This window comes from Panicum virgatum, chromosome 5N (assembly GCF_016808335.1).
Source record: "Panicum virgatum strain AP13 chromosome 5N, P.virgatum_v5, whole genome shotgun sequence".
In the NCBI taxonomy this organism is placed as follows: domain Eukaryota; kingdom Viridiplantae; phylum Streptophyta; class Magnoliopsida; order Poales; family Poaceae; genus Panicum; species Panicum virgatum.
The window spans coordinates 47,019,032-47,036,540 of NC_053149.1; the positions used below are offsets into that span (position 1 = coordinate 47,019,032).

The following is a 17,509-nucleotide window of genomic DNA, read 5'->3' on the forward strand; positions in this document are numbered from 1 at the left end:
CGCCGCACCTTCCTACCCCTTCCCCTCCTCTTCAAATACCGCTGGCTACCCGAGCTCACGGCAGTCCCCCTCCCTGAAGCTCCGCTATCACGGGTTGAGGAGAAAGAAGGATAGAAAGGCGGATCCATCTGGAGCGTCTCGTACACCTTGCCCACGACTCCTTGACACGGGGTCACACGGCGACACACGCAATCCCTATGACATGGGCGCAGGAACATCGCTCATGCTCTTCGCGGACATATGAAATTTTACACGTGTTGGAGCCGCGACCTTTTGAGTTTTGCACTCCGCAACCATGATGAAATGCGTGAACCACATGGCCACGAAAACTCCCAGGCGTGCGAAGCCGATCGTTGCTGTCGGATTTCCTCTTGCCAAGAGTGAGGCCATCGTAATCGATATAATTACTTTCATCGACGCTCGTAAGTTCATATTACGAGGGTCAAGAAGAGTTACACATCATCTTAAACATCACTCCACGTAAGTACATACTCCCTTCGTTTCAAATTTTAAGCCATTACAATTTTCTTGGAGAGTGAAAATATTTTCAAGGTTGAACAAGTTATACAACAAAGTATTAACATTTATCATATCAAATAAGTATCATTAGATTTTTCACTAAATATACTTTCACAATTTATCTATCTGGTGCTATATAAATCTTTGTAATCATTTCTATTGTTCGTTCTGATTAAACATAAAATTGTTTAACACTCCAAAGAGTTGGAATGACTTATAATTTAAAATCGAGAGAGTAAGATCGAGTTCGTATAAGCAAACTAGCCTTCCTTTGATACGTCGACAGATTTTGTCTATCACGTGCGAGGGAATTCGTTGCCTCACATGCTGACGATCACCTTGGGGACGGGACGGACACTGGAATCTGACCTCTTCAGCACGGATCGTTCGAGGAGTAGTGTTTCTACATAATGAGAGGGTGTTTGGATACATTAGTCAGGTGACTAAAATATTTAGTTAGATCACTAAACTTCAGTCATCCCTTTTGGATGGAGGGACTAAAAGAAGATAAAGAAGAGAGAGAGAGAGGAGAAAGAGAGAAATAGAGCTAGACACGTGGTCCAAGAAAGAGAGATAGTTTTAGTCACTTTTAGTAGCATCCTACATGACTAACGGACTAAAGAAATTTGAGTCCCTTTTAATCACCCGTATTTGGAAAATAGGTAACTAAAAGTGAGTAAAAGAGGAGTGCCTAATTTTAGTCAACCCCCCATCCAGACACGAGAAAATTGCAATTTTAGGACTCTAAACAACATGTTTCACAATTTTGCCATTTGTAACATTAATATTGTAGAAATAGGACTCCAAACATCAACACCTTGATTCTTCGCCCATTTGGTATATTTCCACTCTTTTCTTTTTCTTTTTCATGTATTCTGCAAGTGAAAGACCCTTTCACCCCTCAGTATTGTATTGGGCTTGCCGTTTGGAGGACTGCACAGGATGCATCGTTTCTCTCCTTCTGCTCTCCGATCGCGACGACACTTCTATCGTTCGACCGCCGGCCACCGCCCCACCGTTGCGCGCTGCCTCGCCCCACCCTTGATACGCGCCTGCCATGGCTGCACCCCGCCTGCCCGAGGGTGGTGGCAGCCTGACTGCGCGCCCGGCATGGCTGCGCCTGCCTCAGCCGAGGGTGGCGTCGCCATGGCTGCGCCCGGCCCGCCCGAGGGCGGTGGTGGCCTGGTCGTCGCAGAGTTTCCTCTACTCCGACGAGCCGACCCAGATGAGCACGTCCGATATGATCCAACTCTGGCCGCGTGGGCATCGTCGGGTGGTTGGCGTGGAGCGCTGCGGCGAGCACAGAGCACCACCACCAGCGTCGTGCGCGCTCTCTCCCAGTAGGCGCTGTCATCACGCTAATCGATGGATTCGAATAACACCGGCGTCTGGAGCTTCATCTCTGCGTCCCGAGCTCGTGAACTCGCGCGTCTCCCAGTTGCCGGCCACATTGTCGTCCTACGGAGATTCATCATCGTGACACAATCAGGGCTACCATCCAAAGCTACAAAGCCAATGCATCCATGATCAGAAACGTTTCGTTTCATGTTGATCACGTGTCAGACGGAGCTCACCATGCACTTCAACGGCAGTTCCTTGAGAGCGACTCGGAGCTCCTCTTATTGAAGTCCCTGCTCCCCCGTATCCATGGCAGGAACCGGCGCTTCGACGTCGAGAAGGGCTTCGGGCTCGCACCGTAGCTGGTGCCCCAGCGCCTGCCACATCGACAGGATTGCCCAGCCGGTGGCGGCTAGCCAGACTGCGGCGGCGCCTGCCTCAGTGCCTAGCGCCCAGGGAACCGACGTGGGGAGGAAAAAAATGATGAGGGGGTAAAAGGGTCTTTTCACATGTGAAATACATGAAAAAGAAAAAAATAGGGAAAATATACCAAATGGTAGAACAATCAAGCTGTTGATGTTTGAATTCCTATTTCTACGACATTAATGTTATAAATGGTAAAATTGCGAAGCGCGTTGTTTCGAATCCTAAAATTGCAATCCCGAAACACGCAGCCAGAGTTACTAACCCCAGAGGCCCAGAGCCCCCCATAACTACTTCGGTTTTGTTTCATCCACTCTGCCTAGCAAGCTGGCCTGTGCTTGATGCTTCTGCTTCAACGGCAAAATGCCAAGTTTGCGCGGAGGTGGAGACGACAAGCGGGCACAATTCCAGCAATCAGTGGTAATATGGTTCAAACATTTAGGGACAAGAAAAAGTGCCAAAGAACATGGGCTGCCGGCCTTGCAGCAGTATACAGGTATATAGGGCTGAGTATAATTTCTAATGGTATATAAGAAATTGACTTCTAACACGACGAATAAAAAACTTTTTTGGAGTAACGTCTAATTGGTTTATACGTGTGGCCTGGCCGGTTGGTGAGTGGTGATGGGCTCCCTCGCCTATATCAAAAAGATTAGCACGTATTCTCCACAATATAATAAAACATAACATGCTCCCAAAAGATATTGGCCCACACGCCAGAGACGGGTAACCGCGTGCTGAGCCGGCGGAGGGCCGCCTCCCGCCTCCGTACGGCGCGGGGTCTCGGTCGATGTATCATCTGCCAGGGCGCCGACGGGCCGCAACGTGCCCGTGGGACACTGGGACGTATAAATTTGCGTCAAACCCCCTCGCTCGTTTTCATGTAGTGGATTTGCACTCTGGCCATTGTTTAGTTCCAAAAATTTTGGTGCATCATCCTACACATCGAATCTTCGGACATATGTATGTCCAAAAATTTTGGTGCATTATCCATCACATCGAATCTTTGGACATATATATGAAGTATTAAATATAATTAAAAACAATTAATTATATAGTTTAACTGTAAATGACGAGATGAATCTTTTAAGTCTAATTAGTCCATAATTAAATATTAATTGTCAAATAACAACAAAAGTACTACAGTACCAAAACTCAAAAAAATTCGCGAACTTAACAAGGCCTCCCGAAAGCATGCTATGATAGTAAAAAAAATATGGGAAGCTACTACACGTTTGTCCTTCATCATCATGTAAATAGCCACGAGAACATCACTGCTTAGGTGAGACGATGGCCCTAAGTTGTAGACTTGGCCACTATTTTTATATTTTTCTGTGAAAATGTATTTGCAAATGCAATAAAACATGACATTGTGGCAATGTTTTTCAAGATAATAAACTTAATTATACACATAGTTTACGATTCCAATGCGAAGATCCTTGAAAGTTGTTCCAATTCAAAAAAAAAAAATGTGTTGGAGCCATGGCCAAAATTTCATATTTTCGTAACTGGGGAAATACAGGGTTCCCTTTGGTTTCATTACCCATGCATAGTATGGTGTCATTGCTTTCATGATCTACCATTCTACTCGGCAATGCAACTGAGAGATACTACTATTCCATTGTGATAACAAAATCTGCTCCCTTTCAAAAGAAATCAAACAAACAAATGATGCTAACATTGAACTATGAATCGTGAATCTCAATGTAACATGATGAGTTTTTTGTTAAATTTGAGATTGGTTCCTACATTTTTACCATGGTAGAAACACATGAAGAAAATCATGATGTTGATAGTCATCCGTAAAATGTATGATTTTATTTTTGAAAAAAAGGGATAAAAAAAGTCCCCACTCCACCAGTTTCCAAAGAGATTAGCTAGAATCTTATCAAAGATGTCATTAACTAGAAAAGGAACCCTATGTTTTTAAACACAATAGATGCAGATACTCATATATGCATATGCATACAAAATAACATTATACTATCTTCAGTTTTCTTATCACTCATTACTAATTTTTTCGCGACTGTGCCTGAGCACGTATTTCAGCAAAAGATGCTAGCATTCGATAAGCACCAGCATCACAAATCACAAGTAATTTTTTTTAAAAACAAACTACAAGAAAAAACCATTGAATTTGTGAATATAGAAGTAAAAAGGAAGAAAGTCACCGATGTCGATGGCCCTCCATAAAATTGATGAAAATTTGAAAAGAAATGATAACGAGATCCCCACTTCACCAACCAGGCCGGCGGAGACGGGCGCTGCCTACCCAAAAGGCAGCCGAAGAGAAAGGTCCCCTCGCTTCAAGATTCAAGGCGCACCCCACCTTTTTGGTCGCCTCTACCTGCTGCTACCTTGAACTCCACTCAAAATTCAAACTCGGGGGGTGTCCGCGCAATGTCTTGCAAGTCCCAGGGTGCAATCCGCAAAAGCACCACCTCCCCTCTCCGAAACAGAGGCCTTTTACTCTAGTCCACTGGGAGCGGCTCCTCCGCCTCCCGTTGTCCCCTTCACCAGTTCCCCTCGGCCTTCTCCCTCCACTCCACACGGCGTCGCTCGCCCCCGTGTTTCGCCGGCAGCGACGATGAACGGAGGCGGCGGGCGGCGGCGGTACTCCTCCGAGCAGCTCCTCTTCGACGTGCCCGCCAATGCCGGCGCCGGCCGGTGGGCGCCGCAGCAGGTACGGCCAAATGGCTCATCGAGATCTGCGTGGAGCCCGGGTTTTCCGGTTTCTTCCGGGTTGAGCTCATCGGAGGGATCGCTTTGTGCGTACAGCGCGGCGGGGTGCGGCGCGGGGATGGGGAGATCTTCGTGTCGGTGGAACCCACGACGCCGGCGCGGCTGCGCGGAGGGGACGCCGTGGCGGGGGACTCGCCGGGGCAGAGGCAGCAGCTCAGTCCCGGTCTGCTCGATCTCCACGCTTTCGACACCGAGTTAATCCCCGATGTGAGCCCAATCATCTGCGCTCTTTTCAATTTTTTTTTTCTTTTCTGCTTCTGTTTGGGTAACCTCGGATGATTGGGATAAATCGTATTGTTCGAGAATGCTGTCGGCGTGCTGGATCTGACGTTCTGTTTGTAACGGTTAGGGTCATGGATTCACGACAACAATCGCTTTTATCTGTTAGTTGATTGATCATCGACTTGGATAGCGGGTGTATTTTTCATGGTCTTCTTTTAGGCGTGCTAATTCGCATGTGCAGAGTCCGGAATGTTAAACAAATATAGCTTTGATAGAATCATGGTTGGTTGTTGAGATGGGGCACCACATCAGTATGCTAATATGTTACTTCAGCTGATGCTATGTACTTGATCATTCATTGATTTCCTTTTAGTCCTAACAATTGTGCTGACAATGTAGTATTGCAACAATGGATATCACACATTAAAAAAATATATATTAGCTTGAGCTAAAGTTCATATAATATTTATATAGCTTCAAGTACCTGGGATGTACGATGGTGCCCAAAAGTTTGGCTATGGAGGAGGTTTGGATGATTCAGATATGAGCTTCACAGCAAATAAGCAGATAAGCAAGTCTACCATTTTCCCTCAAAATAATTACCTGACGGCCTTCCTTGAGAATGCGAAGGCAGCACCTGTTGCGAAAATCAAAGTGGTGGTATGTTTCTATAGTTTTGCACCACAGTTGCTGATAAATATTTTATTGTTGGCTTACCTGAAATGCCGTAACTTGCCCAATTTTAATAGTTCCGATTCAATGTGACATGTCAAATGCAGGTGCGGAAAAGACCACTTAATAAAAAGGAAATATCAAAAAAGGAAGAAGATATCATAGACATTGAACAAAGATCAAACTCTCTGACTGTCCATGAGACTAAACTTAAGGTTTGCTTGTTTTTCTTCTCTCTTCAGTATCTATTGTCTATATTCCTAAGAATAGTAACTTGCTTCTGCAGTTTTCACTTAACATTCAATGTCTGGCACATCATTTCACAGGTTGATCTTACTGAATATGTTGAAAAGCATGAGTTTGTATTTGATGCTGTGTTAGATGAAGATGTTTCAAATGATGAGGTTGGTACAAATTGCATAACCTTTTTCTTCAGTGTTTTTAAGTACTGTAAATTCATTCCCAAACACTGTCTTCCTCCAATATACAGGTTTATCGCGAAACAGTGGAACCTGTGGTTCCGGCAATTTTTAATCGAACGAAAGCAACTTGTTTTGCTTATGGACAAACTGGTATATGCCCGTCCTACTCTAGATACATCCTATTTCTGCAGAATACTTCATATCATTTCAACTAATATCCTCCATTCAGGTAGTGGAAAGACATACACCATGAGGCCCCTTCCTCTTAAGGCCTCTCAAGATATCCTGAGATTAATGCACCATACATACCGCAACCAAGGGTTTCAATTATTTGTCAGCTTTTTTGAGATATACGGTGGCAAATTATTCGACCTACTCAATGATAGGAGGTGAGTTGCCACCAAATCTGTGATGTTCAGAATGGTGCCTATCTGTGGGTCTGCTATTTCTCACATTCTGAATATTTATTGCTTAATGCAGTAAACTTTGCATGAGAGAGGATGGAAAGCAAAAGGTTTGCATCGTTGGTTTACAAGAGTATAGAGTGTCTGATGTTGAAACTATCAAGGAGTTGATTGAAAAAGGCAGTGCCACCAGAAGTACTGGTACGACTGGTGCAAACGAAGAGTCCTCAAGGTCTCATGCCATTCTCCAGCTTGCTATTAAAAGACGTGTTGATGGCAATGACTCCAAACCACCCAGACCAGTCGGCAAGTTGTCCTTCATTGATCTTGCTGGCAGTGAGCGTGGTGCTGATACAACTGATAATGATAAACAAACAAGGTCACCTTTCATACTAACATACTTTCTGCCCCCCCACCCCCCCTAGTTTAGAGAAATTCATAAAGATATCGACATTTTGTGTACTGAACTATCCTTTCTGAAATGCAATGCAGAATCGAGGGTGCTGAGATCAATAAAAGTTTGCTTGCCTTGAAAGAATGCATTAGAGCTCTTGATAATGATCAGACTCATATTCCTTTCCGTGGTAGCAAATTAACAGAAGTTTTGCGTGATTCATTCATTGGAGACTCACGCACTGTCATGATATCATGCATTTCCCCTAGTTCTGGCTCTTGTGAGCATACTCTGAACACATTGAGATATGCTGACAGGTGATTACCATACCTCCATTCTTTCTGTTTCTATAACTGCTTATGTCCTTATAATATAGTATAAGCAAGGCTTTTTATTTTTTCAGGGTGAAGAGTCTGTCAAAAGGAGGCAATGCAAAGAAAGATGTGCCTTCGGCAGTACCTTTAAGAGAATCGAGTCCTTCCCCACTACCTTCAGTTGTGCCCTCTTTCTCTGGTTCTGAGATGATGAATGATATCACTGAAAGAAGAGATTTTGGTTGGCCAAAACAGCAGCAGTATCTCAAAGAACAGCCAACTCCCACATTTGCTGATCGAATGCCCAAGGTAAAGGAAGGGGTGGAGTTCAGATCATTAAATGGTCTTTATTTCAAGGAAAAAAAAAGCAAGGGTGGCACGGCACCAAACATAGCTGAAGTACCAGATATAATGTACCAGCAGGGAATACAACCAGCAAGGAAAACCAAAGATTCTGCTTTGGATAATAATATGGGAAATTCCATTGCTTACCCAGTCAGAAGAGCTGAGCCAGACGAAGAAGATGAGCATCTAAATGATCTCCTCCAGGTAATGTGATTGCCTCTTCAAGATTATCTTGATACAATATGACTGATACTTTGGATAATTGCTGCAGGAAGAGGAGGATTTGGTTAGCGCTCATAGAAAGCAGGTCGAAGAGACTCTGGCCATCCTAACAGAGGTTAATACCCTATGATTCTGCATTGCCACATTGGATTGCTGAATTATTTTGCTCTAAGACCTTTGCCTTGATCAGGAATTGAACATAATAGGGGAAGCGGATCAGCCTGGTAACCAACTAGATGATTACATTGCAAGACTAAGCAGTATACTATCGCAGAAGGCTGCTGGAATTGTGGACTTACAATCTCGGTTGGAGCAATTCCAGAGGCGTCTGAATGAGAACAGCGTGCTAATATATGCACAGTGCCCTTGATTGTAGATACTTCACATTCATCCGCTACTGTGATTCCTCCCTCTGAGATGGACAGGTGGGCACCTATCGGTGTTTGCCATACTGCTGCAGTCCTAAAACCTCAGGCGCGTTGCCAGCAGAAGTGCAGACCTAGATGGCTGGTTTTACTTCTTGCCATGATGGTTCCCTGGTTCTTGGCATGACCGGTTCCGTGACCTGTTTTGTACTAGAGTTTGTGCCATCCTTGTGTTTGTGCGCTCTATCCATGTGTATATCTGCACGTCACATTAGTACCTGCTGTTTGTTACTCAACAAATACCTCTTTTTTCCCTGCTGTATGAAGAATTCCAGTGTTATCAGTTTCTATCATCTGTTTACGCATACCATTTGTCTGGCTACCTTGTTTCCTTATCTGTCGATGTTTATTGTGTGAGATCCACTCCTGTCACCTCAATACAATGTGATTGTTCGAATACCTTTTTATACAAAAGCAGATCATCTTTTAGCTGCTTTTGGTGCTTTCAGCTTCAGGTGGTTGCAGGTGCTGATTTGCTTCTGCGTTGATGATAATGATAATCTAACGCAAGAACAAATTGGCATTTGCACCAGCTGATAGTCCAACCTAGTAACAAATTGTATTCCTAAGTTCATGTTTAGTGGCACTTAGACTGAAAATGGCTTATTCTCAATCAAGTCAGAGTTCAAACTGTGGTTGTGTTGATGGGTATAGTAATGGCTCCTGTCCCCTGTTTTTGCATCTAAAAGAGGAAACTTTGCCAGTGATCTGAATGCTGAAAGGATCTCAGAAGCATTCTTCAGAAAAATGCAAAAACAATGGCTAAGATATGTTGTGATGCCTACCTTCTTCACTGGGAATATCTGGTTTACTGACCAAATAACTCTTAATGCTGATGATCGGAGTTCGCTTGCTGCATCACTGGACCATACATAACTACTTTCACTGATAGTACTTGCCTGAAAATTCCCGACTCCACTACTAACTACTACGGAGTACTAAGAACTAGTCTCATATGGATCATCGGTTGGCACCAGTAGGGGATCACTGCTCGCGCTTCTTCTACCTCGCGGCCACCTCCTCCTCCCACACCTTCTCGAGGCGCGCAATTTCTCCATCCATATTCTGTGACTTGGCGCGGAGGAAGACGCAGAGGGCTATCATCCATCCTATGTATGCTCCGAGCACGAAATCCTCGCCGGCGGCGCGCGAGGAGGAGACGTGGCGGCGAGGGCGGAGAGCGAGGGCCGGCGCGGCCGCCGATCGCCGAGCCGAGGGGGTGTCCCCGACGGTCGGACGCCGCGGACCTTGCGAGGCAGCAGGCGAAGACGCCGAGAGCGCCAGCCATGGCTGTCGTGGCTGCGAGGCTGGAGGGAAGGGGATGTCTATTCATTGTGCGCGATTGGAATCGCGTGCGTTGCAGAGGAGGCGGAGGCGGAGGCGGCGAGATCCGGCGGCCGGAGGCGGAGGTGAAGATCGCAAGGCGAAGGCAGAAGCGGAGGCAGCCGGAGGCGGAGGCGGCCGGAGTGAAATGAATCGGGTGCTCATAGATTAAGAGGGGATGGGTGAATTAGGCTAACTAAAAACTTTAATCTCAAATTTCAACTAATTTGCACAAAACGTAAACTATATCATGCTATCTAGATGTGCAACTACAGTTCATCTAGTGTGAAAATCCTCATCCAAAAAGAGTTATGCAACTTATAGCCAATCCTATCAAGAAACTACTCTAGAAAAATAGAGGCACACAAGTTGTAATATGAATTGCAAAAGCTTAAAGGAGTGATGAGAGGAAACAAACTCTTTGACACGTGGTTTTATCCCGTGGTTCGGTTAGTCACAAAAGCACACCTACATCCACGTTGTTGAAGCACTCACAAAGAGTATTGTTTTTCGGCAACCAAGTCTCTTTCGTGAACACAATCACGGTCACCTTGGCCCCGTGTTCCACTAAGGAGCTTCACCAAGAAAGGTGGGGGTCTCCACGTCCCCCGCACAAAGATGCCGTCGCCGCTCCACACCAAACCGGAGGGTCGATGACGTTGCCGGCGAGCCACCAAGACTCCAAGAGGCCGGCACACCGAGTACAAGAGATGGTTCTCTCCTAGAACCAAGGCACAAGGCACACAACCTTGCTCACTCACTCACTCACTCAAGAGCTAATCTAGCACTAACACTCACAAAGCATGTGCTAAATCTAAAGATGTGATCAATTTGCTCTTTGGTTGGCTTGGAGATATTCTTGGATGTGTGTGGGACTTCTTTGAACTCCAGCAAACTTCTACTGGATTTATAGTATTTGAATGTAATGATGATGAAGATTGGGAGACTCTAAGTGACAAGGAGGAAGATACTAGAGATATAAAGATAGAGTCTAGTCTTCGTGAAGATGAGCCACAAGAGTATGGGGCAGAGGGAGCATTGGTGATCCATGATGATTTGAAAACACGAGATGAGGTGAAGAAGCTTCAGGAAGGATATAGTTGCAAAGATCTCAGGTATGCCAATACGTCACGAACTCAGGTTATTTTCCCTTCATACAAGGAAGAGTTCAGAAGGCAAACAACTAGAAGAGTAAAGAAGAAAAAGGAGATGCATATTTGCACGAAGTCCATAGGAAGCTCCAACTAAAAGTTGAGAAGTGCGAGTCGAAGGAAGATCAGATCATGTTACCAAGACAAGAGGAGAAGAAGTTTCGGAATAGCAGAGCACAGAAGATCCAAGGAGACAAGTATGTATTGAGGGGGAGTGTTGAATTATGACAATGCATACTTGTGGAATATTCTAGAATGTTCTGGAAAGTATAAAAGAAAAGATATTTGCCACGGAAGAATCTGGAAGTGTTTCTTCATGGCAAAGTAAAGAAGAGTCTAGAACCTCGATATTTATGTATGGTAAGAAATGTCTAGATATTAAGATAAGTATGAGAATGTTCTAGAGTTGGATAGTTTGGTTAGAATAGTGTGGAATGTTGCCACGTGGCAACATCCTAGAGGTCGTGTACTAGTATAAATAGGGGTGCCACCCCCAAGTGCTATGACTTGGAGTGCCATTTGAGTCCTAGGTAGCATGGCAAGGTTGCCATGGTGTGAGTGTGTAGGTGTGTCATGGTGAGTCATAGGATTAGTTAGGCTTAAAAGATTCATTTTGTCATAATCAGATAAAATGTGTAATTAGTTATTTTTTCAACTGTATTTAATGCTCCATGCATATGTTCGAAGATTCGATATGATGGGTACTGTAGGAAAATTTTCGCGAACTAAACGGGGCCTTAAGATCATATACAAGTAGGATTGTTCCAACAATTGGTTTAAAAATTGCTTATCCAATTCGGGACATTTTTTTTTCATATGGACAACAAAATTGAATGGCTCATGAACTGACGGGCGGGATTCTCGGGAGCAGGAACGGTTGTAGTAAGAAAGTTTGTGTATGTGTGTGTTTTCAAAAAGTTGTAGTAAGAAAGTTGCAGCCTTTTGGAACGAGATGTCAAAATAGTGATAGTTTTACAAAGGGTCAATCGGTTGTAGTTTTGTGCAATCAATGTCCAAATAGTTGTAGATTTTTAAATTTACTCCTCAAGGAACCATAATATGCATATTATCCAAAATATTCGTAAGAGCTCAAATTTTTCATTCATAAGAACTTTATAGCAATTAGAAAGAAAGAAACATCTCTCTTTGCAAAAATGGAAAACACTACAAGTACTGTGGATATCAGTTACTGTTTCACATGTCTCCGCAACAGGAGAAATCCAAGGTGTGTAGTATGAGTATCCGAGTATCCGCCATCAGATTCATATAACGCTAATGTTGAATTATGACAATGCATACTTGTGGAACAATCTAGAATATTTTGGAAAGCATAAAAGAAAAGATATTTGCCATGGAAGAATCTAGAAGTGTTTCTTCATGGCAAAGTAAAGAAGAGTCCAGAATCTAGATATTTATGTATGGTAAAAAAATATCTAGATATTAGGATAAATATGAGAATGTTCTAGAGTTGGATAGTTTGGTTAGAATAGTGTGGAATGTTGCCACGTGGCAACATCCTAGAGGTCGTGTACTAGTATAAATAGGGGTGTCACCCCTCCCCCAAGTGTTATGACTTGGAGTGACATTTGAGTCCTAGGTACCATGGCAAGGTTGCCATGGTGTGAGTGTGTAGGTGTGTCATGGTGAGTCATAGGATAGTCACATAAAGAGTGTAAGTGTTATCTTGTGTTGTATCATGTTGAGTTATGAATAAAGATTTGAGTTCCCTTGTAAGTGTTAGTCTCCCAGTTTCTAAATACTTAGTGTATAAGTTGTGATCTATCGTAGGTTGGCTCTGCCACCCGGGATCACAAAAGGGTTTAGGCTTCATCGTAGGAAGGCTCTGTCTCCCGGAAGCCAGCTTCATTTGTTGGTAGACTCTGCCGCCCGGAAGCGAGAAGGCGGCTCTGCCATCGAACGGATCTTATACACTAAGTAGCTAGAAATTGAAAAGGCTAACCGACTCTAGAGTGAGTTGGTGCGTCTTAGATGTAGGTTCTCTGCATAGTGGATATTAGGGCCACCTTGTTTCCCTACAATTGATATCAGAGCTGGTCAGTCAGGGACCGTGATTAGGAGGAGCTTGTGGTGAGTGCAGGGCGCTCATAGTTGTCGGTGCAGTGGTCGGTAAGTGTGGGGAGCCTACGTTGCTCGGTGTGGCACCGAGAAGGCGCTAAGGGGAGATTTGCTGGATATCACAGTCCGGGACTGTGAAGGAACATTGGTCTGGGACCAAACGTAGGTGACGCTGGGCGTCAGTCGATATGGCGGATCTCTTGAGCGCAGGTGGCATGAGAAGGCTCAATAGCCACAACTATGTCTATTGAATAACCTGCATAGAGTCCTACTTGATGGGTTAGGACCTATGGGAGGTTGTGGCAGCCACCGAGACTACTACTCCAGCGAAGGAGAATGTGGAAGGCTTGAGGAAGTGGCGAATCAAAGCTGGCTAGGCTATGTTCGTGTTGAAGACAACGATTGAGGAAGATCTAGCGGAGCACATCAGAGATGCAGAAACACCGAATGAGGCCTGGGAGACATTCGCAAAGCTGTTGTCGCTGCGGGAAATGGGCGACTACCAAACTACTCGATTGCTCATTTATTGTGCGCTTGATCGAATATGGTCTAGCACGCAAAGACTCGAGGATTTAGACTGGTTCGGGACGAAAGTGCCCTACGTCCAGTATAGGGTTGGTGTTCTTGCTCTATTGCTCTCGAGCCCGGGTGCTCAAAATACTGAGGGGAGCTTACAAACAGTATCCAGCAGTGTTGAACCTCTAGGAGTCTAACCTCTTCCTACGCGGGGGGCTCTCACTTTTATTGTTCAAGGTGGGCCTTCCATTTACATATATCTAGCGCTGTGTCTCGGCTCCATCTGGGAGTCCTTCGTCCTTGTCAGTCGTCGGGGCCCACTCGGTCAGTCGGGAGTGGGATAGCTTGAGTCTGGTTGGTTTTCTTGGACAACGGGTTGTTCAAGTGCTGTCCCATCCTGGGCCAGTCGGGATAGCCTGGTCGCTCTAGGATCATCTCCGGTCTTATCCGCCTGTGTCTACGCTACTTATCCGCAGGGCTACCTCACGTCCTCCTCGCGTAGCCCCTGCCTGTAGGACAGCACGCCCGATGAGGGGTGCCTTACCGAGGCCAGGTAGGGCCGTCCGGTCATGTTCGCTGGCGTAATGGAGTGGTGTGTAGGGATGACCATCATTACACCACGGGAGGTGACGCCCGGTGACGCCCTCTCCTGTTGCATCACGGGGCCCGCTAGGGTGGTGCTGTCCCTCTGTTAGGGAGCCCTGTAGCCCATGTTCACGCCGCGCGATAAGGGGAGTGGGCGTCATGGAGCCTGTACGGGGACCTGGCTTGTCCGGCATGTCCGTCCTATAGGGCGGCAATCTTGGAGCGCACAACTCGGGTCGTCTGGTACGGCTCTGACCCGGGGCGCTAGGTCGGGGAGCCTCCACGTGTTCCGGGCGGTCGAGCTCCCAGCCGTGCTGGCTTATGAAGGAAGGCGGCTGCCCACGCCGGTTGGTGGGCCGCGCTGTGTCAAGCCCAGGAGATCCACTGGGCTATCCTTATGCGAGTCAGGCCTGTTATGGGTCCCGGGTTTACTCCCCCCATCAGAGGCCCCCGAGTGGCTCAACAATTTTGGTAATCGCAGAGCCGCTGGACTCAGTTTGATGACCCCTGACCAGAGCTTCCCATCCGCCTGCCTATGTTCTCAGCTTTTGGTGGACGCCAGTGCTGGCGTGACGAGGGTGTACCAGTTTTAATTGCCGGCTGGGGAGCTGGTACCGCAGAGTCTCAAGGCCTGCCGGTGCGTCTCATCATCACGCCGCAGATGCTTCAGCTTCTCTCCTGCTCGGGGCCGCTTCCCATTGGTTGGTCGTGCGGCGGCCGTGCCCCGAGTGGGGTGGCGGCCACTCGGCGCGCTGGGCCTGGCCCATTGGCATTGAAGAGGGGGGACGCGGCTAGGTGAGGACTTTTGGTGTGTCCCGTTTGACCGGTCCGTTGGGTACTGTGTCCGTTCGTGTCCACGTTCGCCTATAAATAGCGGTGTTATGGATACACGATTCCACACAAGAAACAGACCATGAAAATCTCTTTGGTAGTTTTCTTCCCCACACCCCACACTTGCCCTCCAGATGAGAGCGGGCATATCCTATGTCTCTGGTGCTAGAAGAATGCTTGCGAGCGGCGGAGGATCTTCCTCAGGTAGGAACTTGTCAGCGAGTTCATCCCGCCTACCGCTGATCGGCGCCGAGGAGTTCGAGGGCTTGCTGCTGGAGTTTGGTAAGCCAGGCCACTAGTCTGCAAGCTCCCTTGCCAATCGGCGCGGGGGGCCTCCGGCTTCGCTGGTGGCCTCCTTGGACTCTCCTCGGCGTCGGCCCAGTGACCTGGTGGTGGTGGACCTATCCTACCACGGGGGCTGCCCTTCTGCGTCCTTCTTGCTGGTGCCGCTCCCCCGAGGCATCGGGTGGGTGCATCACGCGCCGACGGCGCGGAGCCGTGGATCCACTGCCTCATCTTCCAGCTCGAACTGGAAGGTGACGTAGTTTGGCACTGCGCTTCGCGGCAGCGGGGGACGGTCATGGGCTCCTCTCTCGTTTGGCATGGTGGTCTTGCGGCCATGATGGGTCTCCGTGCCCCTATTCGGAGGCGGGTGGTTTTCTGAGGGGCGACTGGAAGGCGTCATGGCCGGAGCAAGGAGATCATGGCCAGTCTTCTAGTGACTGAGGGAGATTCCCAGAAGCGGCACCGGCAAGGAGTTCGGGCTAACCTCAGCTCCAAGAACCCCTCCTCGACAGCGGCGTCTACCTCTACCTCCGCCGGGGGTCTTTCGGCACGGCTGATGCTAGGAGAAGGCTTGTGAGGTGCTACAAGAAGTCTTGTGATGTTCTTTGGCCATGTCCTCCAGCTTGCCAGGTAGCAGCCGTTGCCTTAGCCCCTTTTTGTTGTTCTTTTTGTGGGAGTAAATGGATTTGATCCATTGTATTCGTTGTTTCCCCGAGTCGAGGACAGCTTGCTTTTGTTTGTCGTAACGGCTTCCGGCTGATTGTTTTAGGGAGATGATCAAGAAATAAAGTTTGCCCTGGGATGTTTTTGTTTGTTTATTTTGCCGCACTGTCTTTTTATTTTCATGCCTCAATGATGAATGAACTCCACTGCGATCCATGGTGATCGGAGGAGGTGAACCCTGCCACTTGACCTAGATGCCCCGAATGGTGGGTTCGGCGAGCTCAATAATGGGTACGCCCATTTAAGGACAATCCGAGTGAAGTCCGACCTCATCGCGGACGGCAGGGTCGACGGAGCCCCATTGGGAGCACTCCACCGCTCAACAGCCTGCATTACAGTCAGATACCCGAGCCGTCCGCCAGCTCGGGGGGCCTAGTTGGCCTCCCCCTGGAGGGGATTCCGTGGAATGCTAGAGGCCGGATCGGATAAGAAAATTTGAGACGACCCGACTGCTGCCGGGGCAAGTCGGGCTTCGGCTGCTTGGTGCTCGTCTCGGTTTTTCTTCCCTGGCTCTTTTAGTCAAGGCGGCGCGGAGCCCTTAGCGGACTGGCCTTCGAACCTTGAAATCAAATCGTGCGGTTAAGATTCGTTTGAGGTATGGAAACAGTTCGCCGTCTTCCCTGCAATTGGAAACGAATTGATGACGAGGGATTTAATTGAAACTGTGGAATACGCACCCGTAAGCCGATGCGTCTTGCCAGTTGCCGCAGAGTGGTCCGTGTGTGTGCCGGCTCGCGTCTCAAGGCGTCGCTTCATTCGGGAACCACCACGGAGTGATGATGTGAGCCTATTTAAGCCCCTGCTTCCTGTCGCCTCGCCTCCGTCAACGCTGTTGCCTGCCAGTTGATGGAAAAATAAAGAGAAGGAGAGGACAAGGCATGGGGGGAGAAGAGAAGGGGGAGGTGCTAACCGCATTCGTTGTCTTCGTGATCTTCCCTGATGGCCGACGGTAAGCGCCCCCGCGACGAGGAGTCTAGTGCTCCGTCGTGCAGACTGCCACGAGTGTGCCGCGAGTTCTTCTGGGGGAGGTACTTTTCGATGCCACTTTCCTTCATCTGTCCCCTCATTTTGTCTTGTTATGTTCTTGATAGTTCCTGTGTGGTGGTAGGGTGGCGTCGTCGGGTCCCGGCGAGTGGATTGCGGGGCAAGGTGGCGTCGGGCCGCCGGGCGCTGTCGTCGCTTCCGGCTCCTCTTCATCTGGTGACCCTTCAGTGCGGGACGGTGCTGGGGAGTGCGGGGCAGTGACCCTTCATCTTCAGCCGCCTCTGTTGCGCCGGGTTCGCCCGCCGCGCCCGCCATGTCCTCGGAGTCCGGCCCTACAGAGGTCCATCCAGATATACCGGTCCTGTAGTGGGAGTGCGACTTGGCACGTGGCCGCTTCTCGGTCGCCTCGGTCGAGATCGATCGCCTGCGGGAGAACCTGCGGGTGGTTGAGGTGGTCCGTGGCGCTGTTGAGGAGGAGGCGCGTGCAGCGAGGGATGTTGCCGCGGACGCCCAAGCTCGTGCCTTTGGTGAGTTCCGTTCTTGGTCTTGTTTCCCGTCCTCTGTTCTTCCAGCATTTCATAATTTTTATCTGC

General features: G+C 47.7%; 1 protein-coding gene across 1 annotated transcript; it reads left to right on the top strand.

The window, feature by feature from the left end:
- The first annotated feature begins 4,732 nt into the window (after positions 1-4,732).
- LOC120673412 (kinesin-like protein KIN-13B) lies at positions 4,733-8,799 on the top strand. Its single transcript, XM_039954233.1, has 12 exons — positions 4,733-4,963; positions 5,059-5,229; positions 5,719-5,904; positions 6,024-6,131; positions 6,243-6,320; positions 6,407-6,488; positions 6,568-6,727; positions 6,819-7,121; positions 7,235-7,453; positions 7,540-7,999; positions 8,067-8,132; positions 8,208-8,799. The coding sequence occupies exons 1-12, from the start codon at positions 4,868-4,870 to the stop codon at positions 8,385-8,387; spliced, it is 2,109 nt and encodes a 702-aa protein (XP_039810167.1). The 5' UTR covers positions 4,733-4,867; the 3' UTR covers positions 8,388-8,799.
- Positions 8,800-17,509: the final 8,710 nt, after the last annotated feature.

Coding starts and splice junctions, on each gene's coding strand:
- LOC120673412 (XM_039954233.1), top strand. CDS start 4,868: ATGAACGGAGGCGGCGGGCGGCGGCGGTACTCCTCCGAGCAGCTCCTC. Junction 5,905..6,023: donor TTGCGAAAATCAAAGTGGTG/GTATGTTTCTAT, acceptor TGTCAAATGCAG/GTGCGGAAAAGACCACTTAA. Junction 8,000..8,066: donor ATCTAAATGATCTCCTCCAG/GTAATGTGATTG, acceptor TAATTGCTGCAG/GAAGAGGAGGATTTGGTTAG.